The 27,359-nt window shown below is 42.1% G+C and overlaps 1 protein-coding gene across 1 annotated transcript in view; it reads right to left on the minus strand.

Annotated features, from left to right (window-relative positions):
• UBXN7 (UBX domain protein 7) overlaps positions 1-27,359 on the minus strand; it is a 1,098,848-nt gene that overhangs the window by 553,954 nt on the left and 517,535 nt on the right. The window contains exon 6 of the mRNA XM_044070339.1: positions 262-408. Within this exon, the coding sequence (XP_043926274.1) occupies positions 262-408 (147 nt within the window). The remainder of the gene's footprint in view (positions 1-261; positions 409-27,359) is intronic.

The raw sequence follows: 27,359 nt of genomic DNA on the forward strand, positions 1-27,359 counted from the left end.
AAAAATTTTTTATGGTTAAGCACAACCACTAAGGAAGCAAAGATGTGTAATCCCCTGAACAAAACTACCAAGCACTTCTGCCTTTTTATCTGCATGCTACAAGATGAATGGAATGGATAACGTGAATGTACATCTCTCTCTCAATAAATGTACAGATGTATGTGCATATACATCTCTCTACCACCAGTTAATGAATGTATATATGTGTACATACATATATGTATACACACACATACTATTTTTGCTATCTTATCAGAGTACCTGCCAAAAAATGAAGCGCTCCCTGATGATGGCTTTCACCGCTTCATTACTCCAGACATCACGATTCAGGCACTGGCATGCAAAATCTTGAACGTTCTGAATATTTATCATTAGCCATTTATTCTGCAGCTGACCACACTCTTTTGCCTAAAGAAAATGAAACACAATGCTAACATTTTAATTACATATTTGGAAAGATAAGAGACACACCCAACAGCAACAGAAAAATAAGCAACTATGAAGTAATAATAATGTAACTGTGTGAAAACTCACCACAACAGCAGACGTCTGAATACAGGGATAACTGTTGCAGTGTAATTCATCATAAATTGATCATACATCTTCGTCTCCATCCCAACCTTCAGAGCACTGTATATCCCAAGATGAGCTCGGCTCCATCCTTTGCAATAGAGGTAAGCAGGACGTGGAGTAGAAAGGAAAAAGCAGCCAATAAAATCCTCACTTCTGTATTGAGGGAAAAGAGATTTCATAAAGTATGCCTGTAAATGTGGCACTACAGAGGGCTGGGCAGGTCCTAGCTTGACAATGGTGATGTCCCTGACAGAAATAAAAATGAAGGATAGGTATCCTCCCATAGCCTAACAGTTGTGAAAAAACAAGGGAGGGAGGACTGAATTTGAGTATCTACACTGCAGCAGTGATCCCTGCATACAAACATTTAAAGGTATAATGCATTTATCACATAGCTTTAATATACTTATCTTGGAGATTACTGCTGCAGCATGATTTATCATAGATGGTAAGGTGAATAAAGCACAAGTTACCCAAGTCACATGCCCAAGCAAAGTAAGACATGATGCCCTGGCAAGACTGTAGTGACAAAGACTACTCTACTCTTCTAAAGAGTCCTCTCTTATAGTGCTTGCAAATAAAGATGAAGGTCCAAGTAGCTCTCTTACAGAAACCATGTGAAACATTTCTGCAAAATGATGCTGTACTGACACCTGCTCTAACAGAATTAGCCTGTGTGTGACTTGCAATAGTTTCTCAAGGTAGTCAGAGCAAAAAATCAATATCTGCCAGTCCTTCAGAGGGAGGAGAGTGGATAACACAATGGTCTTCCTTGCTTCCTTATAGTAAATTAAATAAAGAGCAAGAATGACTTTCTGAAGCCACTTGTTCCAGATAAATAATGTCTAAGCTGCTTCTGTTCCATCCAGCAAATAAACAGCCCTTCATCCTTTGTTGTGTGGCTTTGGAAAGAACCCTGCCAACTAGACAGTCTAAGCACAGACTTATTTCAGAGACTACTCTGAGCATAAGGGAAAGATTAGACTTGTCAGACACCCTGTACTGAATAAAAGCAGCGTTAGGTTATTTAGCCATAAAGGACTGCAGTTCACAGATCTGACACTGAAAACAATCAGAGTTTTTTTTTTTATATGATGACAGACCGATGGATCACTCACTGGCTAGCTCAAAAGAAGGCAGAATTAATACTTCAATAACAAAGTCAAGGTTTCAAGGGAAGGGACTGGTCTCCAATGAGGCTGCACCTTCAGGTGGAAAGAAAAGGATTCAAGGGTAAAACCAGAACAATAGTTGAGAAGTCCACTTCTACAGAGATGTATAGAAGCTTTTTTTTTGACAAAACAAAGACTAATTAGCTGAGAGCCTGCTGCATTGTAGGCCTTTTCTGGAGTGATCTGGAAAGATGGAAAAATCTCCTTTAGATGTGAATTTTTGTGCAGAATTTCATTGTTTTATGTTTATATGCATCTTGTAAGAAGTCTAAGACATCTGGTAGGTATTGGCCCCGGTGACAAATCATGGACTTAGCCTCCAAGCAGTCAGCTTGATGCTGATGAGAACAGAGGTATATCAAAATGCCCTTGAAGTGCGTCATTTCTCGTCGAAGTGAGAGAGAGAACAAGGAGTGCCTTTGAAAGAAGGGTGTCATCAGAATCCAGTCAGCCATGTCTTTCCTTGGAAGACTTCTGGTAGAAAAAGAATTATGGGGGAGGTGTTTCTCAGTCTTTCTTCCCACTTCTGTGAAAAGGCATTTATTGCCATTTTTTTTTTTGCATATGTACAAAATCTCTATCTGGTAATTCAATGGGAGGCAAAGACAGTGACATCTGGGAATCCCAAAACCAGGTGCGAGCATAGAAAGTATAGCTTGTGTAGGCAACATAATATAGCTGTACAGGCTTGAGTGTGGTCAATGTTGTAGTCAAAATTCGTGGGAGGCAGTGCTACTGGCAGAGTCCAACATACTTACAGACTTTCAGAGCTCAGCACCCCCCCCCCCCCAAAGTTGGGCCAACAGCCTAATCAAAGGTGCCCTCACATACCTGTTATACAGGCGGCCTCCATTCATGTCATCTTTAGTTATTTACTGCCTCATCCAAGCAAGTCAGAGCCAACCTACCAGAGGCCGCTATTTTTGTTTACCCCAGAAACAAAGCCTGCGGCATACACAATATAAGCCTTCATTAAGGAAAGTGAATGAGGGAGCAAAATTATAACAGTAAAAAGAGAGAAGGGTTGTATAGGTATCTACCTGGGCACCTCATGGTTCCATTGTAGAAGATGGGGAGAAGAAAAGGAAACAGGATGGTAACAGGTACTACACACAAACATCTACAATTATGGTAAGTCGCTTACACAACTATATCGCATTTTTCTTGGGCAACTCCAGCAGTCGTAACTTGTAGGGAATATTCCCAAAGCTTGCCTAATCCAGGTAGTTCAGACAGACAGGAAGTCTCCCTAGAGCCCCATGGCATGGATGTTGGAAGTTGAGGCCTACTGAGTGACCTCACACCCAACCAACAAGTGTACTATGATTAGTATTCACAAGTAGGCTAGAGACCATGAAGGCTTCAAGAGGGGGTCTTGCCAGAAGGTTTGTGCCTAGGAGTTGCAAAGGCACCTCACCCTGGTTGTCAGTTGACTAATGACCTAGAGTTGGAGCTTTTTCAGTAATGTCAAGGCCCCTGGCCTTTCACATCTGGAAAACTCTAGGATGTGGATCTCAGACTTAAGTGTTAACTTAGAAAATGACACCCAGCTTGAAGGAAAACATATTTCTCCATTAATACAGCTCTTTTTGATGCATGGTATTTATGAAATGGGGCACAGCATGGACTGTGCACGTTAGCACTACTTGTTTCTTGGGTACCACTGTAATTTCCTCAAATACAATCTTGGCAGGGGAGCCATCAGAATGCATGAAGCCCAAGACCCTAATCAACTCTATTGCTAGGATTTGGATCTGCTTAAAGACCATCTTGGGAGTAATGGGACAGAGACAGAACCTTGACTGAGGGGAGGAAAGGTCCTTTATTATTCTGTGTCTAACAGTGTCCCTATAAATTGCACTTATCTTGATGGGGAAAGGTAGGCTTATGGTAATATGAACAGAGCTTAGGACTGGAAGCAACTCAGTGCAAAGTCCAAAGTCTTTGGCATCTCCTCCAGGGATGCTCCTTAGATGAAACTATTCTTCAGGTAAACTTAAAACATGAATGTCCTTTGTCCTGCGCAATCCAATTACTACAGCCAGCCACACTGTAAAGTACTTGGGTCCTGGGTGCAGAAGATCAGCCAAAAGGCAAGGAGATGAACTGGAAGTCTGTAAGTGGAAATGCCTGGCTTTGAACCTAATGGATCATGTGTCTACTCAGACTATGGAGCTGTTACGATAAGCATCTCTTAGTTCCAGGAGTGACCACCTCAGCTTGCTGAAGGAGTGAAGGTAGAAGGTTCTGCAAGGTTAACGTGGAACATTAGAACTTTTAGACATTTGCTTTGTCCTGACAGGTAAAATGGTTCTCCATTTCCCTTCTTTTTTGGAACAAGCAAGTCTGGAGTAAAATCTTGCACCATTTTCTTTTTTTGAGGAATAAGATGTACTTGATCCAAAAGAACAAGTGAAATGCCTAAAACTTTAACTGAATACCACATTGCTAGAATTAGTGAATTAATGTGAGGCAGTTATAACTGAACAATTACAAAGTTTAATTTATATTATTTATATATATATATATATATATATATATATATTACATTACAGCTATTCCTCTAATAACCCACTGCTGGATTTAAGAAAGCTGGCAAACTGTTACAAGTGCTGTTAAAGAGCACCACTGTTACCTACTCATCTACACAAGGTTATACAAGGCACAGTTTGCAAAATACTATCAATATTACAAACTGTCAACTGATACACAGTTGTTGGACATTTAACGAAAAAAAACTGGACTGTATTGGCTTAAAATATATCCTGGAAACCAATAATCTAAAAAAAAAATGATGCTCTGTATACAAGTAAATTTGCTTATTCTAACCGGCTCTTCAGAAATATGCACCGAATCCTTTAAGTATTCTGTTTAAATGAGATTTAACTGAAGTATTTTACAGTTAAACTTCAGTTATAAGTTTGTTTATTCAGAACCTGCACATATTTGTGTTCACCTCAAAAACTATTTCTCTAACAGGCTTGCAAGATGATTGCCCCTTCCACACAGTGTCAAATGTCATTGGTTCACTTCTCATTATGCATAAAATTAGCATTCTTCTTCTAAGGAGTGCTTGCAGCCTACAAAAATTGATCTGAGCAAGCAACAGACAGTCAGACTCCTTTGGATGCCATTAGGTAAAGGGCAAAAAATATCTGCACAGTTGAGCTGGCAGCCAGTGCTGCTATTAAAGGTAAAGAGGACACTACATATATTCATGTACTTCAAGTGTTAAGGCCAATATATCTTGGCAGCTAATAGCTACCTTACCCATAAGCAGCATGTCCTTAGAAAAATAAGTATTTAAAGCTTACTCCTACTGTTCTTTCAGTAAAGGCTAACCTATACTGGCAAGTCTAACTGCTGACCTAGAAAATTTATCCTACAATTGTGGCTTAGGCCCTGTTGCAAATCGGCAACTTACTGTTAAGGGGCTATTTCTAACAGATACAAATTGAAATACTGCCTTAAGGAGATCTAAACAAAAAGCCTATGTACGGTTTGTTTCTGTTTTGGCTGCTGGCATCATCTTCCCTTCCCATCTATCCCATACTGTGACATTTATACACTCATAGCCACTCCCAATAAAATCCATCACCAACCATCACCCAACTGGCAATAAACTCAACCAAAATCAATGCTCAATAAAATGATACTCAACTAGCCTATAAACGACATCTGCCATTACCCTCAGCTATAGCTCCTACTCCAACACCATACTTCTTCATCTTATCCTAGTTTCACTATTAATCCTGCCCTCAAACCTTACCACTTATTTTAACCACTTTTTATATATACAGACTCCATTATGCATATTAACCAAAAGTGCTCTTATCCCAGTCACTATAAAACTGTAAAAAAAAAAAAAAAAACAGAATTCAAAACTATTACACCTCTAAAATTACAAAAACAATGAATACAAAGAAACAAAACTGACTTTCTGTCTACCCCTACATACTTGCATTAAAAAAGAAGATGTACTTGCACACAAAATATACTGTGGTGGTGGTGCTGCGGCAGCATTGTCGTCTCACAGTAAGACGTTGTCCTGTTTGATTCTCAGCTAAAGTGTCTTCTGTGTGGAGACGTGCGTGAATGGCGTACCTTCGTTGAAGGTTGTATGTCAGGGCTGGCAACTCGGTATGTAAAAATCTGCTGCCAATCATTAACGGACCGGAGTTCCACTGCGGCGACCCCTAACCAGAAAAAGCCGAAAGATACAACAACTTGCACACAAAATCAAACACCTATACTACCCTCAGATCCATATTAAGACTTTACTCCAACGTTTCTGTCGAGATATACACCCAAACCCAGGGCCACTCAATCACCAAATGATTCAAAACCAGTCATCTTGATCACTATGCCCTCAGGTCTCAAGCTCTTTAATGTAAATATTCTTAATATTTCCAATAACGTACCAGAACTACAAGCATGCGTCTCCTCACATGAACCAGACATTTTATTCCTTAATGAAACTTTGTTAAAATTCTCCATTAAAGAAGGAGCTTAAGAATTTCTCCCACAGGGCTACAACACTATCAGGTCTGATAGATTAAACAAAAGATATGGCTGCATAGCTATTTACACTAACACCTCATCGCTCTACACCTTCCCTCATACAGTGCACGAATTTGACAAATTAGAAATTTTAATAAGCTTAGCACAAAGAAATCACTGTGCATAATTGCAATCTACATTTAATTTAATATCAATTCCTCCAAACTGAAGACATATTATCATGTATGACAAACATCACCCAAAAAAACTATAATTCTCTATGATTTTAACTGTAAATAGACTACTCAAAATGAAGGCTCTAATGTCATCAGTCTGCATAAGACATTACTCAATTGACTAATTCCCCTACCAGATTCAATAAAAAATCTAATGAAAACACAGACCTTAACTGGATATTAAGCAATGCCCCTAACAAAATCTCAGCAACAGATTTACTTCCAGACTTCCTAAATAATCATAATCCCATATATGCAATCAGACAGTATACCAAAAGATATAAAAGAAAAAATCTCCATACATCATAGTTTGAAATCACATGTATTTCAATGTAATCTCCTTTACCATCTCAACTCAAGCAAATCAACTGGTCTCCACACCCTAAAAAACCTTACCTCTAGATCAAGCAGTCGAAAAATACTTTTTAGTTTCCGTCAATTCTCAATAGTCCGGTACCACTGAGAAAAAAAAATATGTCCCATATAATCCAACCCCTTGTTTTACTAGAAACATCAGACACAAGATATAGATAAAAGCACAGAAACAATGATATAAAGTCAAAAGTGAAACCTACCAGATGTACAGACAGCTATGAAAGACATCCATCCGCAACCCCTTTTTCACGTTTTTTGCATTTGTGTCGGGGTGTCACTTCTCTCCACAAAACCTGATTTTCCTCACCCACCTCCAAACTAATAAACTTTCTAACTCACAGGGATATTGTGCATCCATAAATTAAATACTGAAACCTGGAAAAAACTACACGGTCAAATATTTGTCCTACCAAACAAAAAGAATCACAACTTTGTTCAATAATTTACTTCCCAAACCATTAGATACCCTTCAGTTTATTCAGAATAGTATGACATTTTCTCTTTAACCAGTCCCAACTAAAATATAAAACTGCAACAACTGATGCCTATAACTTCAGCAGCTGACCTACATATTACTGAATACTTAAAATCTACACGGATGCCACTGCCTGCCACATACTAGTAACCACATATTAGGGTCTGAATGGAGAGATGATAGGGTTCAAATGGAGAGATGAAGGTGGTCCGAATGGAGAGAAGTCAGCAAGCAAAGGAACATACCACTGCTAAATTTAATTCATCCGCAAGTCTTGGTGAGTAGGTCCACGAGGTGGACCCTATTTTTCACAAATTCTCATCAAGATGACATTGATATACAAACTGTATTTATAGAGCATATATCATGGACAGAAGTAGGTCAAAAATTAAAAAAAAAAAGATAGCTGGGTGCACAAGACCCAGGTTAAAAAAGTGCCCAACCTTGGTAGGCGCACTGGTGCCAGGACTGAAAAAAATGGCAATCTAGAATCCTCAAAATAAGGAAACATTTCTACAATGGGGCCATATCAGGCCCAGGGGGTGGATGGCCCCACTGTTGGACAAGGAAGTAGCAGTCCACAAAAACTGATTGGCCAAAGAAGAGCCATAAAGATGCTAGAGTGGACTATTAAGGATAAGAAATAAATTATGCATTGTCACTATTATGGAAATATCCCACAATTTCCAAACACAAAGACATTAGAGGAAAGAAAAATTCTTCCACAAGAAATTGGTCAGAAACTTCAAATAAAAAGTTGTGTTCATCAATACAACACTTTTGTGAAAAACAGTATATAAACCAAGAAACTTTGATCTGTTTGGAAAAAGAAGCATCTAAGGAAGTGTGAAAATAATAAACAGAACCTAGAGATTTTTGAAAAGTATAAAAAAATACAGACATGGAAAAGAAAGAGATTTTATATGGTGCAATATTTATGCAACGGCGAAAGCCAAAACAATCAATATAAAGAAGGCAGCCTCAAAGATATTCGAAGAGAAATACAGGCAAAGGCACCCAGGTATGGAAAATTTCACATTAAAAAAATATCATCACAAAGAGGGAATGTACAGAAGAAGACTAGTAAAGTAGAAGTTAAAAAACAGAAGTTGAAGTTATTAAGTGCCTGCAAAGTAAAGGTTTTGGTGTAGAAGATCTAACGCAGGTTACATCACAGCACGATGGAACAAATCTCCAGAGTAAGGAGAAATAGGAAGATCAAGAGACATTTGAAGAAGAAATATGGACATGGGAAAGCAACAAAAGATTTAATATGGTGTAATAGCTATGCAAAGTAAAGCAACACCAAATTTATTTTGAAGAGAAATACAGGTAAAGGAATCTGGACATGGAAAACTTTACAACACAAAAAAATAAGACGACAATGAGGAAAAGCAGAAAAGGAGATCAGTAATGGAGAAGTTAAAGAAACAGAAATGGAGGTTATGGAGTACCTGCAAAGTGAAGGATTCAGTCAGTGTAGAAAATCTAATTCAGAAAGCACCACAACAGGATAGAGTGATAAAACATCCAAATTAAGGAGAAACCAGTGGAATTGGAAATAATTGGCCAGGTGCCATATGATATTTTGGAGCCTTCCACAGGAAACCAGTATAAATATTCACTTGAAGCTGGACAGAAGGGGAAGGAACAGGAAACATTGGAAACTCTGACGCAGTCAATGTTGAGGACTGATAGGCCAGTGAGTTCCCATATGACAAAGCAACAGATGGTACAGGATGAAGTTGAAGAGAATGTGCCACAGGAAGATGCTATAGAACTTTCTATACACTGCCCACAGGAAATGGAAAACAAAAAAATGTGCCCTCAAGTCTAGAAGAAAATGAGCTAAGATTAAAGTTACTTGATTGGGTTGAGATGGCTAGACATATTAAGAATAATGAAAGAAACAGAATGCAGATGGTCAATAAAACCCAAAACGCCAGAAGTTTGATAAAACAAATGAGCACAGTAACCAGGACTGTCTTCATAAAGATCCATGCAATAGAACAGAGGTAAACAGGATATATTACTGTGCAGCTAAATTGATAACAGATAAAGTTCTGCCACAAGAACACAAAGTAGTGAGGGAAAGGAAGGGGAGAAATCCAATATCATCATGGAAGTATCGAACAGATAAAACTATAAAGCAACTGAGACAAGAAGTGTCACTGTTGGAGGGGTATAGAAGAGGGAACATATCAACAAAAACACTTAGATGTGGTAAAGGCAATGCGCAGTATTAGAACAGATCAGGATCTATCATGCACTATCCAGCTATAAGCAAATACATCAGGAAGGTATTGTAGAGATTTTAGCCAGTTAGTTCAGAGGGGATGGAGGGAGGGTAACCTGGACTGCAGCAGGGTGTACACTCGAACATCTACATTTATGGTAGGTACAAAACTGTACTATGTTCATCGTGTTACCCTGCTGCAGTCATCACACTTGGATTGAATCCCAAAGCTAAGGGTGGGTGGAGGAATCATAGAGGGTTGGAGGAGGCTATAAGGCCCTGCAGAACTGCAGTGGCGAAGCCTGCCCTAGTCTTAGAGTAAAGTGGTAAGTGATAGCATTTGGTAAAGGTGTGCACTGAACTCCAAGATGCAGCTTCCAAAATCTCCTTGGTTGGAACCCCCCTGAGAAAAGCTGTAGATGTAGCTGTTGCCCTGGTAGAGTGGGGCCTAATGGTAGCAGGAACTGGTTTTCCATGATGGGTATAGCAGAAACGTATGCAATGTCCTATCCATTTGGAAATGGTTTGTTTTGAAATAGCCTTCCCTTGTGAAGCTGTAGCATAGGATACAAAGAGCTGGTCAGATTATCTGAAAGCCTTAGTTTTGTCCAAGTAGTAAAGAAGTTGCCTGTGAATGTCCAAGGAATGCAGGAGTCTCTCACCTTTGTTCTGTGGATTTGGGAAGAAGGTGGGTAAGTGGATGGTTTGATTTAATGCCACACTGGAAACCACCTTAGGCATAAAGGAAGGATTAGTTCATAGAGAAACTCTGTCTTGATGAAAAATGAGGAAAGGTTCCACTGCCATTAGTGCCTGCAGCTCTGAGACTCTTCTAGCTGAAGTTATTGCTAGCAGCAGGGCAGTCTTCCATGATAGGAACTGAAGATCTGCAGAGAAAGCTGGTTCAAAGGGAGGTAGCGTTAGTTTTTCCAGAACAAAATTGAGGTCCCATGTTGGTGTAGGTGCTCTCCTGGGGGGCCTAATGTTTTTTGCCCCTCTGAGGAACTGCCTTAGAAGTGGATGCGAAAATAAGGGTTGATCCATGTTGTAGTGGGCTGAAATAGCTGAAGCATGGATTTTAATGGAGGAGAAGGAAAGTCCTTTGTACAACATCTCAGTTAAGTACTGTAGAATGTGAGGCATGTGAGGCTGAAATGTGTCTTGGCCTTTAGCTTGGTTCCAGGCACAAAACCTTTTCCATTTGTCCGAATAAGCCTTCCTGGTGCTTGGCCTCCTAGCTTCCAGAATAACATCCATAACTGCTTGGGAAAGAGGAGCTGGCTGGATGCTTAGGTAATATGTCATGCAGCCAGATTTAAGGTTTTGAGCTGGCTGTGAAGAATCTGATTGTTTTGTTGTGTGAGCAAATGGGTAATTTGTGGTAAGATCCAAGATGGGCTCTGGGCCATATTTCTCAATAGTGGGTACCAGTGCTGGCGTGGCCAGTCTGGGGCTATGAGAATCAGTTGTGGTCTCTCCTTTTTGACTTTCAGAAGCACCTCTGTGAGGAGAGGCAATGGAGGGAAGGCATATGCTGTCAGGTTTTTCCAAATGAAGGAGAGTGCGTCTACTTCCCAAGCTTGATGGTGAAGTGTCCTTGTACAAAATTTTGTTATTTGATAGTTTTGAGGACTGGCAAACAGGTCTATGTCTGGAAGCCCCATTTTTGAGTTATCATTGTAAATACTTGTGGATCTAGTTTCCACTCGTGGGGATCCATGATGTTTCTGCTGAGGTCGTCTGCCAACATGTTCTTCTTTCCTGGCAGGAATTAAGCTTGCAACTGAACTTGGTAAGCCAGAGCTGTGTTCCATAAGATCATTGCTTGCCTGCATAGAGGGTAGGAGTGAGTACCCCCTTGTTTATGTACCTCATTACTGTGGTGTTGTCCGTCTTTATTGTAAGTTGTCCTGGATGTAATAGATTCTTGAAGGCTGTCAGAGCTTTCTGTACAGCTAGCATTTCTTTTTGATTGATGTGCAGATTCCTTTGATCTGCAGTCCATACGCCTTGAACACACTGTCCTGCCATGTGTGCCCCCCCAGGCGTAGTCCGATGCATCTGTCGTGATAGTTTGCCTGGCTGGGGGCAAGGTGAACGGCTGACCCTTGTTGAGGTGACATGTCCGTGACCACCATAGAAACTCCTGTTGTAGGCAGGGAATGAGAGATATCATTGTGTCCAAGCTGTGGCTGTGTTGAGACCATACACTTTTTAGGTACCACTGTAATTTCCTCATATGCAGCTTTGTAAATGGTATTAGTAGTATGCAAGATGCCATGAAGCCCAAAGCCTGCAGAATTTTTCTTGCAGTTAATTGGGTCTTTGTTGCCATTGTTTTGAAATACTGAGTCAGTTGTAGTTGCTTGTCTGGCGTCAGATAACCCTTCTGGGCCATTGTGCTCAAGCTGGCACCCAGGAATGTCATATTTTGTGAGGGTACGAGTTTTGACTTCTTTTTGTTTACTGTGTACCCCAGGCAGTTTAGCAGATGTTTTACAAAAGCCAGATGAAGTAAGAGAGTGTCCTTGCTTTCTGCTTGGATGAGGCAGTCGTCCAGGTATGGGTATATTTGAATTCCTCTTTGTCTGCAGTAAGCAATTACTGGTGCCAGGCATTTTGTGAAGACTCTGGGTGCAGTAGATAAGCCAAAGGGCAGTGCAGAGAACTGGTAATGGGTGGAACCTGCAATGAAACGGAGGTATCTTCTGCAACTTTGTCTGATAGGGACATGCAGGTATGCCCTCCTTGAGGTCTAACGTTACTAGCCAGGCCTCCTTGGCCAACATGGGAAGAAGCTGCTGTAGTGTTAGCATCTTGAATTTGGGTACTTGGAAGAATGTGTTTAAAATTGAAAGGTCCAGAACAGGTCTCCAGGCATTGTCCTTTCTGAGCACTAGAAAGAGTCTTAAGAGTAAAATCCTTGGCCTTGTTCTTGAGTTGGTACCAGTTGAATGGCTCTCATGTCCATGAGAGCTGTAATTTGTTTTTGTGCCTCTGCCCATTGATTTTGTGGCAGGTTTGGCATTCCTCTTTTCATTGACAAGGTGAGAAAATGGAATCTGTATCCTCGTAAAATTATGTCTAGGACCCATTTATCCTTTGTGACACTGTGCCAGTTGTCTGAAAAAAGTGCGAGTTTTCCTCCCAAGGGGGCTGCCAAGAGAGAGTTGCTTGGCCGGATGAGGTGCAAGTTATTGAGTTTGTCTTCTGGTAGATTGGGACCTGTCTTCTCCTCCCTTCTGTGTTGTAGTGCCCCATTGGCGAGGTTTGTACTGGGCTTGTGGTTGTCCTCTGCCTCTTGGACGTCTGTATTTACCCCTCTGTGGTCTGTCAGTAGCTGGAAAGGACCAATTTTTTGTTGGCCAGTTTCTGCTGAAGCGAGGGGGCTGTACCTGTAGGAAATCTTTGACTGTCTGCATAGATTTTGCCTTATCCTCCATTTTCTTTAAGACTTCTTCTGCTTTAACTCCAAAAAGAACATCCTGCTGTAAGGGAGCATCTAGAAGCTTTGCTTTAACATGATCAGGCAGAGTTTGTTCCTTTAACCAAGCATGCCTACGTATAACAGACCCAGTGACAGCTGCTCTGCCGGAGGCCTCCAGAGAATCAAACCCACATTGTAAGGTGTGCTTGCCCACCTGTTCAGTTGCATGCAACAGATCCTGCATTTCTTTCAATTCAGACTGTTGAGGGAGAGTGGTGTTTCTTTGCTTTAACTGAGAGATTAGAAATTGCTGATACTTAAGCATGTGAAATTGGCAATTTAGTGCCCTCATAGCTAGAGTGGCTGCGGTGTAAACCTTTTTCCCCCACCTGTCTAGCACTCTGGAATCCCTTTCAGAGGGTACAGGATTTTTAGCCATAGAAGCCTTAGCCCCTTTGGGACCCTGGGAGATAGTCTCTGGGTCAGCAACAGGACTTTTATATAGAAATTTATGGGAATCAGGTACTCTATAGTATCTGTCAGGCTTGGCCGGAGCAGGAGGTAGAGAGTCTGGGTTCAAACTGGATTCTAAGTAAACATCATCCACAATGTCTAACACGGGTGGGATGGCAAGTGGTCTGTGCTGGAAAAGTAAAAGAAACTCTCTGAGCCTTTTCTTCGAGTCAGAGTAGTCTTGACCTTCCCAGTGGAAATGTTCCCTCATAGTGTGTAAAGTTTCCCCAAAGGAGTAGTCTTCAGGAGGAGAAGCTGAGGGAATGGAATCCTCAGCATCAGAATCTTCATAAGGGGAGAAGGAATAATCTTGGTCTTCAAAGGAGGCTGAAGAAATGGACAATTGTTCAGAGGATGCATAATCTTCCTCTTGTCTAGGCCTTTTGTCAGGAGGAGGCTGGGAACCCCTGATTAAAGAGATGAAATCTTCAGCCATTTTGAGCATCTGTTTCTTAGGCATGGGGCCTTGAAAAGGGGACTGAAGTGCAGTCCTTTTAGATTTGAAAGGAGTCTTCGTCTTAGGATACGTTTTAATGGTGAGCGTCGTCGGTCTGAAAACGCCTTCAGAAACCGATGGCGTTTCTGCAGCACCGACATCTTTATCAGCAATGTCGTCGGTAGGGCCTGAACAAAATGGTTGCGTCGGCCTGGTACATTCCGCCAAAAGTTCCGAAGCGGTTTCGGGTTCCAAATCTGCAGTAGTCAGGGGCTGCGTCAGAGCCTCACTGAGGACCGGAGAACTGGAGACCGGACCAGCCGAGGCCCCGGAATCTGGCTTAGGCCTGGGCTGTCTGTCCTTATCCTTGCGTTTTTTGTGCACGCCGGTAGTCGGTTGCTCAGATGGCATACTGTAATTAAATTTTCTACCGAAGTAGTGTCGTGCGAAATCAAAGCGTCTTTTAATAGTACGTTTATTAAACCTAGCACAAGAACGACAACTAGTGACGTCGTGGTCTGGGCCTAGGCAAGGTATGCAATAAGAATGAAAATCCTTATGAGGTATTTGCTTCCCACAAGAAATATAATTGTTAACTTTTTCTGACATCGGTCTGAGGCAAGAAAATTTTCCCCAACGGGGTACTTAGCTTTAGAGAAGACTTCGGTCTGAAATTCAAATTCGAAAATCTCAGGAGTCGGCCGACCGGCACTTGCAAACTGCTTCTGCTTCGGGCACCGCGAGGCAAGAAAGACTGTACAAAATGGCGTCGGTTGCAATATATATACCCCTGGCGCACTGACGTCAGGGAAGAAGCGACAGCAACCGACGCCAGACTAAGACTTTGGAATTCCGGCCGACTGCGGGACCGCCTGACAACAGGATAACCCAAGTGTGATGACTGCAGCAGGGTAACACGATGAACATCATGCAGCCAATGCCATTTTCATCAGTTTTTCTTACCCCAGATGTCAGGTGACCCCAAATGGGGAGATACATATATATATATATATATATATATATACATACATATATATATACATATATATATTCTTTCTTTTAATATGCTTAAAAGCCTTTTTGGTGTTTTTGCTTTTGGAGGTATATTGTTTGTGTTCTAAATTATATACGTGTGAGTGTGTGTGTGTGTGTGTGTGTGCATATATATATATGGGTACCTATTACTTCACCGACAAGTCAAAACAGCGACACTCACATGTTCGACTCCACATCATCGACACTTCATAACATCGACGTTTCAGGTAAGCGATCTTCCCCCTCACAGGACCCATGGTAGCACTCGTTTCACTATTAAAAAGGTAAGGACAACGCTGTAAGGGTACATTTTGAAGAATGACGTAAACCTTACGCGTTAAAAGACAGAAACGAGTGCTACCATGGGTCCTGTTGGTCAAGTAATAGGTACCCATATATATATATATATATATATATATATATATATATATACACACACACACACACACACACACACACACACACACACACACATGTATATAATTTAGAACACAAACAATATACCTCCAAAAGCAAAAACACCAAAAAGGCTTTTAAGCATATTAAAAGAAAGAAGAGGTATAGTAGGAGAGAAAACAGGGGGCTGGAGGGTGGGTAACCAGGACTGCAACAGTGAATACACTCGAACGTCTACATTTATGGTAAGTGTACACAACCGTACTATGTTATTCGTGTTTTACTGCTGTGGTCATTACATTTGGGTAGATTCCCAAAGCTATGGTTGGCAGGATGGATTTATACAGAACTAGGAGCAGCTATAAGGCCCTGCAGGACAGCAGTGGCAAAGCCATCTCTGGATTTAGAAAAGAGAGATAAATGATCATGTTTGGTGAATGTATGAACTGAGCTCCAGGTAGCAGCTTCTAGAATGTCTCTGGTAGGAACCCTTCTGAGAAAGGCTGCAGAAGTAGATGCAGCCCTGGTGGAATGAGATCTGATCCCCTTGGAGATAGGTGTACCATGGTACACATAGCAGAAACAAATACAATGGCTTATCCATTTAGAAATAGTCTGCTTTCAAATAGGTTTTCCCTCTGCCCCTTGTAGCAAAAGTCACCAACAGTTGCTCAGATTTTCTTAGAGGTTTTGTCCTGTTTATGTAGAGTCTAAGTCGTCTGTGCACATCCAGTTAATGCAGAATGCACTCACCCTTGTTCTGTGGATTGGGAAAGAAAGTTGGCAGATGAATGGTCTGACTAAGAGCCACACTGGATACCAACTTAGGCATGAAAGATGGATTGGTCCTGAGAGCCACCCTGTCCGGATGAAAAATAATGAAAGGCTCCACTACCACAAGAGCCTGTAATTCTGAAATCCATCTAGCTGAAGTAACTGCTAAAAGAAAAGCTGTTTTCCAGGAGAGAAATTTTAAATCTGCAGTAGCAGCTGGCTCAAGAGGAGGTAGAGTGAGTTTTTCCAAAACAAAATTGAGGTCCCACGCAGGAGCTGGTGCTCTCCTAGGAGGTCTTAAATGTTTGGCCCCTCTGAGGTACTGCTTTAGCAGAGGGTGAGAAAAGAGGGGAGGCTCTGTGTTGTAATGAGCTGAAATGGCAGAAGCATGGATTTTTATAGAAGAAAAAGATAGGCCCTTGTGAAGCATCTCAGTTAACTACTGCAGAATCTGAGGAATATTGGGCATGGCTGTGCTTATTCCTTGTGCTTGGTTCCAGGCACAGAATCCTTTCCATTTGTCCGCATAAGATTTTCTACTAATAGGCCTTCTAGCCTCCAAAATGACATCCACCACAGGTTTGCTGAGAGATGTAACTGGTGAAATTATTTGATTAGCCATGCTGCAAGATTCAGAGTTTGGAGCGAAGTGTGCAGAAATTGACAGTTCTGCTGAGACAGTAGGTAAGGTGTCAGAGGCAGGTACCACGGAGGAAGGTGTGACATATTGCATAGGAGCGGGTACCAGTGCTGGCAAGGCCAGTCTGGAGCAATCAGAATCATTTTTGGTTTTTCCTGTGTGACTTATAGTAAGACCTTGAAGAGCAGAGGCAGAAGAGGAAAGGCATATACTGATAGGTTTTTCCAGCTGAAGGACAGAGCATCCACTTTTCAAGCTTTTGTGTGAAGAATTCTTGTGCAGAATTTGTCCAACTGATGATTCTGGGGTGAGGCAAAAAGATCCATGTCTGGGCTCCCCCATTTGTGTGTCAACATGCTGAAGATTTGTGGATCCAGTTTCCATTCATGTGGGTCCATAAGATTTCTGCTTAGTGCATCTGCCAGAGTATTTTGCTTTCCTGGTAGGAATTGAGCTTGTACATGCATTTGGTAAGTCAAGGTCGTGTTCCACAATGCCATGGCTAGTCTGCAAAGGGGATAGGAATGGGCACCCCCCTGCTTGTTTATGTACCACATGACTGTGGTGTTGTCTGTCTATCAGTAGTTGTCCTGCATGAAGGTAATTTTTGAAGGCTGTCAGAGCATTTTGTACAACTAGCATTTCTTTCTGGTTGATATGTAGGTGCATTTGATTTGGGCTCCATTGGCCCTGAATGCATCTCCCTGCCAGATGCGCCCCCCCCCCCCAAGCATAATTTGATGCGACTGTAGTCAGGGTTTGGGAGGCAGGGGGTAGAGTGAATGACAGTTCCTTGTTTTGGTGGCAGGCTTCTGTCCACCACAGGAACTCTAGCTGCAGGCAAGGAATGATAGGAATCATTGTTTCCAGGCTGTGACAATGTTAACTCCATAAGCTTTTTAGGTACCATTGAAGTTTCCTCATATGCAGTCTTGCATATGGAATTATTAGGATGCAGGAGGCCATGAACCCCAAGGCCTGCAGAATTTGTCTTGCAGATAGCTGGGATTTTGTGGCCACCTGTCTGAAGTAAGTCATCAATTGAATTTGTTTTTCTGGCGTAACGTAGGTCATCTGGGCAGTTGTATTCAAGCTTGCACCCAGGAATGTAATTATTTGAGAGGGCACCAGCTGTGATTTCTTTTCATTTATCGTGTACCCTAGACAAGTTAGTAGTCTTTTTACAAACGCCAGATGTTTCACAAGAGTGTCCTTGTTTTCTGCCTGAATTAGACAATCGTCTAGGTAAGGATAAATTTGAATGTTTATTTGTCTGCAAAATGCAATTACTGGTGCCAGGCACTTTGTGAAGACCTTGGGCGCAGTAGATAAGCCAAAGGGCAGTGCAGAGAACTGGTAATGCAAATAGCCTGCTTTGAAGCGGAGGTATCTTCTGCAAGATTCCCTGATTGGGATATGCAGGTAAGCCTCTAAGTCTAGAGTTACCGACCAGGCATCCTTGCCTAGCATAGGCAGTAAAGTACAGTTGTGTACACTTACCATAAATGTAGATGTTCGAGTGTATTTACTGTTGCAGTCATTACATTTGGGTAATCTGCTGGCAGGTTGCCCTCAGTCGGCCTGAATAACAAAGTCTTGGGTCCTGCGTCGGTTGCTGTCTCCTATTCCATGACGTTAGGGGTATAAAACATGCAGCCGACGCCATTTTATTCAGTTTTTCTTGCCCCAGATGTCAGGTGCCCCCCAAATGGGGAGCAAAAAAAAAAAAAAAAAAAAAAATATATATATATATATATATATATATATATATATATATATATATATATACACACATACATGAATGTATATACAGACACACAAATATATATACATACATACACACTCACACATATATATATATATATATATATATATATATATATAAAAATAAACAGCAATATATAAAAATGCATTTTTAGCAACATAAACTTTACCTTCATCTAAAAGCAAATACACCACAAAGGCTTTAGAATATAGTGAAGGAAAGAGAAGTTATAGAAAAGGGGGATGGCGGGTGGGTAATCCAGACTGCAACAGTGAATACACTCAAACATCTACATTTATGGTAAGTGTACACAACTGTACTATGTTCTTCATGTTTCACTGTTGCAGTCATTACATTTGAGTAGAATCCTAAAGCTATGGATGGGAAGATGGAACTAAATAGCATTAGGAGCAGTAATAAGGCCCTGCAGAACTGCAGTGGCAAAGCCTGCCCTGGATTTGGAGAAGAGAGGCAAATGATAATGCTTTGTGAAGGTATTAACAGAGCTCCAAGTAGCAGCTTCTAGAATGTCTTTGGTTGGAACTCCTCTGAGAAAGGCTGCTGAGGCAGCCCTGGTGGAATGTGACCCGATTCCCTTGGGCACATGTTTACCATGGTGCAAGTAGCAGAAACAAAAGCAGTGGCTTATCCACTTAGAAATAGTCTGCTTTGATATAGCCTTCCCCTCTGATCCTGAAGCAAATGCCACCAGTAGCTGCTCAGACTTTCTTAGGGATTTGGTCCTGTTTAAATAGAATCTTAATGCAAAAAAAATGTGTAGTAATCCCCTTTGGAAAAAAACAGAGTACCCGCAAACTACAACATAGGAGGTAATCCCTTGAAATCTGAATTAGAAATAAGGGATCTAGGGACCCAAGTAGATAGTCAGCTTTACTTTGATAACCATGTTGCCAAAGTGGTTAGAAAATCCTTCTATGTGACCCATCTGATCACAAAAGGGTTCGCATCAAGATCTAAGGATGTAATGGTGCCCCTCTACTCTTCCCTCATCAGACCCATTATTTGAGTACAATGCACCAATTGGAATGTACCTGGCTAGACATCTCCTGCAGCTGGAGAGACCACAGAGGTACCTAACCAAGAGGATTACTGGCCTCAAACAGTTGCCCTATGCAGCACGATTGAATAAGCAAAGACTGTTCTCTGTTGCATACCGCTTTCTCAGAGGCGATCTCTGTCTAACGTACAGAGCCATGTCCAACCCAGAATTGTTGAACATGCTCCATCTTAGCAAAACCAAATCTACTCGAGATACAAGCTCTAGGGATATAAATCTCAACAGAACAATGAATAGAACATGCTGGAGGGATAGATTCCCTTCGCAGAGACTTCCCTTACTATGGAACAGGGTCCTGATCTACATAAGGCAGAGCCCCTCACTATCACTCTTCAAGAGGAATCTTGATGAGTGGATGGGTAACAGAAAGTTCACACCGGGGATCACACCAACAGCACTACTAGATGGGGGCCAAGGGTACTAGCTGCTAGTACAAGGGTCTAGGGAACTACTACAGGGGCGGTGAATACCGCACAACGTGGCTGGGCTAATATATGCCTTCGGGCAGATAGCCCAGTACCAACCTATGAACCTATCTTAGTTGTCTGTGTACATCCAATGAATGCAGAACCTGCTCCCCCTTGTTTTGCAGATTTGGGTAAAATATTGGCAGGTGAATAGTTTGGATAAGAGCCACACTGGATACCACCTTAGGCATAAAGGAAGGCTTGGTCCTGAGGGACACCCTGTCTGGGTAAAATGTAATAAAAGGCTCTACAGCCATGAGAGCCTGTAGTTCTGAAACCCTTCTTGCTGAAGTGATTGCCAAAAGGAAAGCTGTTTTCCAAAATAAAACTTTTATATCTGCAGTAGCTGCTGGTTCAAAAGGAGGCAGAGTGAGCTTTTACAGCACAAAATTGAGGTCCCATGCAGGAGGTGGTGATCTTCTGGGAGGCCTTAACTTTTTGGCCCTTCTAAGATACTGTTTTAGCAGAGGATGAGAAAAGATGGGAGGCTCTGTGTTGTAATGAGCCAAGATGGCAGAGGCATGGATTTTTATTGAGGAAAAAGATAAGCCCTTGTCAAGCATCTCAGTCAAGTATTGTAAAATCTAAGGGATATTTGGTTTTGCTGTGTCTGTTCCTTGTGCTTAGTTCCAAGCACATAATCTCTTCCACGTATCAGCATAAGATTTTCTAGTACTAGGCCTTCTGGCTTCCAAAATGACATCCATCACAATTTTACTGAGTTGTCTGAATAATTAAATCATTAACCATGCTGCAAGGTTCAGAGTTTGGAGTTGAGTGTGCAGAATTTGATTGTTCTGCTGCGATAGTAGATGAGGTATTTGAGGCAAGTACCAAGGAGGGAGGCAAGACATATTCCTCAGAAATGGGTACCAGTGCTGGTGAGGCCAAGTCCAGAGCAATTAGAATCATTTTTGGTTTTTCCTGTCTGACTTTTAGTAGGACCTTGGAGAGAAGAGGCAAAGGGGTAAAGGCATAGACTGACAGGTTGTTCCAACTGAAGGACAGGGTATCCACTTTCCATGCTTGTCTGTGATAAGTCCTTGTGCAAAATTTGTCCAGTTGATAATTTTGGGGAGAGGCAAACAGATCTATGTCTGGGCTCCCCCATTTCTGTGTTACCATGCTGAAGATTTGTGGATCCAGTTTCCACTCGTGCGGGTCCATAATATTTCTGTTTAGGTCGTCTGCCAGAGTATTTTGTTTTCCTGGCAGGAACTGAGCTTGAAGATGTACTTGGTAAGTCAAGGCTGTGTTCCACAATTCCATGGCTAGTCTGCAAAGGGGGTAGGAATGTGTACCCCCCCTGCTTGTTTATGTACCACATAACCGTGGTGTTGTCCATCCATCAGTAGTTGTCCTGGATGAAGTAAGTCCTTGAAGGCTGTCAGAGCATTCTGAACAGCTAGCATCTCTTTCTGGTTGATATGCAGATGCATTTGTTTTGGGCTCCATATGCCCTGAATGCATCGCCTCGCCAGGTGGGTCCCCCAAGCATAGTCTGATGCATCTGTAGTTAGGGTTTGGGTGGCAGGGGGTAGAGTGAATGACAATCCCTTGTTTTGGTGACATGTCTCTGCCCACCAAAGAAACTCCTGTTGTAGGCAGGGAATGAAAGGAATAATTGTTTCCAGACTGTGACAGTGGTGACTCCATAAACTTTTTAGGTACCACTGAAGTTTCCTCATACGCAGCCTTGCATATGGAATTAGTAGAATGCAGGATACCATGAACCCCAAAGCCTGCAGAATTTGTCTTGCAGATAACTGGGTTTTTGTTGCCATCTGTTTGAAGTATGTTGTCAGTTGCCTTTGTTTGTCTGATGTAAAGTAAGCCATCTGGGCAGTTGTATTCAAGCTTGCACCCAGGAATGTTATTATTTGAGAGGATACCAGTTGTGATTTCTTTTAGTTTATTGTGTACCCTAGGCATGTTAGAAGCCTTTTTACAAATGCCAGATGCTGAAGAAGAATGTCCTTGTTCTCTGCTTGAATGAGACAGTCGTCCAGGTAAGGATAAATTTGTATGCTTCTTTGCCTGCAAAATGCAATTATGGGTGCCAGGCACTTTGTAAAGACCCTTGGCGCAGTAGATAAGCCAAAGGGCAGTGCAGAGAAATGGTAATGCAAATAACCTGCCTTGAAGCGGAGGCATCTTCTGCACGATACCCTTACTGGGATAGGCAGATATGCCTCTTAAGTCTAGAGTCACTGACCAAGCGTTCCTGCCCAGCATAGGCAGTAGCTGTTGTAAAGTCAACATTTTGAATTTTGGAATGTCCGGGAACGTGTTCAAAATCGATAAGTCCAGTATTGGACACCAGACATGGTCTTTTCTGGGTACCAGGAACAGTCGTGAATAAAAATCTTGTCCTTTTTTCTGTTCTGGTACTGGTTGAATAGCCGCCATTTCCATGAGGGACGTAACTTGTTTCTGAGCCTCTGCCCATTGATTTTGTGGCAGATCTGGCCAACCGTTTGGAATTGGCAAAGTATGGAAATGAAATCTGTACCCCTGGGATACTATGTTTAATAACCACTTGTCCTGGGTAATTAACTGCCAATTTTTAGCATGAAGTGCTAATTTTCCCCCTAAGGGGGCTGCCAAAAGATAAGTGCTTGGAGAAGGTAGAGGGAAGTCATTGACACTGCTTACTATAGGGTCGTGCTTTATTTCCTCCAGATTTGGAGGTGGAGGCACCCCATTGCTTTGACCTGTAAGAACCCTGTGATTGGTATCTAGAGCCTTTTGAGCACCTGGATTTGTCTTGAGAGGCTCTGTTGGACACAGAAAAGGACCAATTTTTAGTAGGCCAATGCCTACTGAACCTGGGTGGCTGCACTTGTAAGAAATATTTTACAGTTTGCATAGATTTAGCTTTGTCTTCCATTTTCTTTAAAACCTCTTCTGCCTTATTACCAAACAGAGTATCATGCTGTAAAGGGGCATCCAACAATTTAGTTTAACATGATCAGGCAGATTTTGCTCCTTGAGCCAGGCATGCCTTCTAATCACAGATCCAGTAACTGCGGCCCTGCAAGAGGCCTCCAAGGAATCAAAACCACATTGCAAAGTATGCTTTCCAACCTGTTCTGCTGCATGCAATAATTCTGCAGTTCTTTATTTTCCACACAATCAGAAATCAACATCATTTTCTGTTTCAATAAGCCCATAACATGCTGTTGATATTTAAGCATATGAAACTGGCAGTTTAAGGCCCTAATTGCCAAGGTTGCAGAAGTATACACCTTCTTTCCCCATCTAACCAGCGCCCTGGAATCTCTATCGGGGGGGGGTAGGATTTTTGGCTGTAGAGGCCTTTACACCTTTGTGACCCTATGAGATAGTCTCAGGGTCAGCAGCAGGATTTTTGAATAGAAATTTGTGGGAGTCAGGAACCCTGTAATATCTGTCTGGCTTACTAAGAGCCAGAGGCAAGGAATCAGGAGCCATGCTTGATTCCAAAAACACATCATCAACAATGTCTAATACAGGAGGTATAGCCAAAGGCTTATGCTGAGGAAGAAGGAAATCCCTAAGCCTCTTTTTTGATTCAGAGAAATCCTGACTCTCCCAATGAAAATGCTCCCTTAATGTATGCAAGGTTTCACCAAAAGAATAATCCTCAGGAGGAGATGCAGATGGGATGGATTCTTCTGCATCTGAATCCTCATAGGGTGGAATAGAAAATTCCTGATCAGAAGAGGAATCAGAAGAAATGGAAACCTGATCTGAAGATTCATAATCAGTGTCTTGCCTAGGCCTCTTAGCAGAAGGGAGGTTGGGAACCCCTGATCAAGGTAGTTAAGTCCTCATCCATTTTGATCATCTGTTTTTTAGGCATAGGGGCCTGAGCACGTGGGCTCATGCATTGTTTTTTTAGACTTAGAAGATGTTTTGATCTTGTTTTTGAAGCTGGCGTCAGTTTTATATAGAAATGTTGAGGCCTGAAAACACCCTCAGAAGCCGGTGCCTGCTCAACGGCTCCGGACCCATCCAAGGGAGAGACATCAGCGGATTCAATACTCTGAGAATCTCGCAGCATACCAGACTCTGCATGGATCTCGGTTGAGGCCTGCGACTCAAAAGTAGCGGGTATCAGGGGCTGCGAAAGCGCCTCACTGAGTACCGGTGACTGACTTAGGAGAAGCTTTGTCGTCGGTTTTGGACCTCGACAGTCTGTCTCTGTCTTTTTCTTTGCTTTTTTTGTGAACTCCAGTAGTCGTATTGCTATCCAATGACATTTCAGGGTACTTAAATCTGGATCCAAAATATTTTGAAGCAAAAATATACAGATGCTTAATAGTGCGTTGGTTAAATCTAGCACAAAACCGATGGCAAGGCACTTTATGATCTGGGCCTAGGCAAGGAATTCAGTACAAATGAAAATCCTTATGAGGTATTTGCTTCCCACAAGTAATGCAATTAACTTTTACTGACATCGGTAAGGAGCAAGAAAAGGTTTCCCCAACGGGGTACTTCGCTTTAGTTGAAGACTTCAGTTCTGAAACTCGAATGCGAAAATTTCAGGAGTCGGCTGACCGGCACCTGCGAACTGCTTCTGCTTCGGGCACCGCGCAGCAAGAAAGATTGAATAAAACGGCGTCGGCTGCATGTTTTATACTCCTGACGACCTGAAGTCATGGAAGAGGAGACAGCAACCGATGCAGGACCCAAGACTTTCTTATTCAGGTCGACTGAGGGCAACCTGCCAGCAGATTACCCAAATGTAATGACTGCAACAGTGAAACACGAAGAACATCTGTTGTAGAATCAGCATCTTAAATTTTGGAATGTCCAGAAATGTATTTAGAATGGATAAATCCAGAAATGGACGCCATGATTTGTCTTTTCCGGGTACCAGGAAAAGTCTTGAATAAAAACCTTGTCCCTTTTCATTTTCTGGTACTGGTTGGATAGCCCCCATTATTCATGAGGGACATGACTTGTTTCTGGGCCTCTGCCCACTGATTTGGAGGTAGATCTGGCCATCCGTTTGGGATTGGCAACGTGTGGAAATGAAATCTGTATCCCTGGGATACTATATTTAAAACCCACTCGTCCTGGATAATTAGTTGCCAGTTTCGTGTATGAAGTGCCAGTTTTTCCCCCAAAGGGGCGGCCAAAATATAAGTGCTTGGTGACCACAGTGGAAAGTCATTGAGACCGTTTACCGTAAGAAGGTTCCTTGTTACTTCCAGATTTGGAGGTGGAGGCACCCCATTGTTTTGTTCTACAAGTTCCTTGTGACTGAAACCTGGAGCCTTTGGAATATTTGGGTTTGACCTGAGTGGCTCTGGTGGGTACTAGAAAGGACCAGTTTTTAGTAGGCCAAGTGCCTACTGAACCTGGGTGGCTGCACTTGTAGGAAATCTTTTACAGTTTGCATAGATTTAGCTTTATCTTCCATCTTCTTCAAAACTTCTTCTGCCTTATTACCAAACAGACTGTCCTGTTGTAAAGGAGCATCCAACAATTTTGCTTTAACATGATCAGGCAGATTTTTCTCCTTGAGCCAAGCATGCCTTATCACAGATCCAGTTACAGCAGCCCTGCAAGAGGCCTCCAAGGAATCAAAACCACACTGCAAAGTATGCTTTCCAACTTGTTCAGCTGAATGCAATGAATCCTGCAACTCTTTATTTTCCATATAGTCAGAAATCAACATAATTTTCTGTTTAAGTAAGCCTATGACATGCTGCTGATATTTAAGCATATGAAATTGACAATTTAAAGCCCTGATTGCCAAGGTTGCAGATGTGTAAACGTTCTTATCCCATCAATCCAGCGCCCTGGAGTCTCAATCAGATGGGGTAGGATTTTTAGCAGTAGAAGCCTTAATGCCCTCGGGACCCTGAGAAATGGTTTCAGGGTCAGCAGTAGGGTTTTTAAAGAGAAATTTGTGGGAGTCGAGAACCGTGTAATATCTGTCTGGCTTACTAGGAGCTGGAGGCAGGGAATCAGGAGCCATGCTGGATTCTGAGAAAACATCAACAATGTCTAGAACAGGAGGTATAGCCAAAGGCCTATGCTGAGGAAGAAGAAGGAAATCCCTATGCCTCTTTTTAGATTCTGAGAAATCCTGACTCTCCCAGTGAAAGTGTTCCCTTAGGGTATGCAAAGTTTCTTCAAAAGAAAAATCCTCAGGAGGAGAAGCAGAAGGGATGGAATCTTCTGCATCAGAGTCCTCATAAGGTGGAATAGATAATTCCTGATCAGAAGAGGAATCAGAAGAAATAGAAACCTGATCTGATGATTCAGAGTCAGTGCCTTGCCTAGGCCTCTTAGCAGGAGGGGGAAGGGTACCCCTGATCAAGGTAATTAAATCCTCAGCCATTTTGATCATTTGTTTTTTAGGTATAGGGGCCTGTGCATGTGGTCCAAGTGTCATTTTTTTAGACATAGAAGTTGATTTTGGCCTTAGTTTTGAAGATGGCGTCGGTTTAATATACAAATCTTTAGGCCTGAAAACACCCTCAGAAGCCAGTTCCTGCTCAGTGGATCCGGACCAATCTAAGGTAGAGGCATCTGCGGGTTCAATACCTAAAGTGTCTCGCAGCATACCGGATTCCGAATGGGTCTCAGTAGAGGCCTGCGAATCAAAAGTAGCGGGTATCAGGGGCTGCGAAAGTACCTCACTGAGTACCGGCGACTGGATTAGGAGAAGCTTCGTCGTCTGTTTTGGACCTCGACTGTCTGTCTCTTTTTCTTTGTGTTTTTTTAGGTAGACCGGTAGTCGGATTGCTAACCGACGACATTTCTGGATAGTTAAATCTTGAGCCAAAATATTTTGATGCAAAAATATACTGTCGCTTAATAGAGCGTTGATTAAATTTAGCACAAAACCGACAGCAAGGCACATTGTGGTCCGGGTCTTGGCAAGGAATACAGTACAAATGAAAATCCTTATGAGGTATTTGCTTCCCACAAGTAATACAATTATTAACTTTTACTGGCATCGGTAAGGAGCAAGAAAAAGATTCCCCAACGGGGTACTTAGCTTTAGGTTGAAGACTTCGGTTCTGAAACTCGAAAACGAAAATTTCAGGAGTCGGCCGACCGGCACTTGCGAACTGCTTCTGCTTCGGGCACCGCACGGCAAGAAAGAGTGATGAAAATGGTGTCGGCTGCATGTTTTATACCCCTGATGACCTGACGTCATGGAAGAAGGGACAGCAACTGACACAGGACCCAAGACTTTGTTAATCAGGCCAACTGAGGGCAACCTGCCAACAGATTACCCAAATGAAATGACTGCAAC

This window comes from Protopterus annectens, chromosome 4.part1 (assembly GCF_019279795.1).
Source record: "Protopterus annectens isolate FY-2018-M chromosome 4.part1, PAN1.0, whole genome shotgun sequence".
Taxonomy (NCBI): Eukaryota; Metazoa; Chordata; order Ceratodontiformes; family Protopteridae; genus Protopterus; species Protopterus annectens.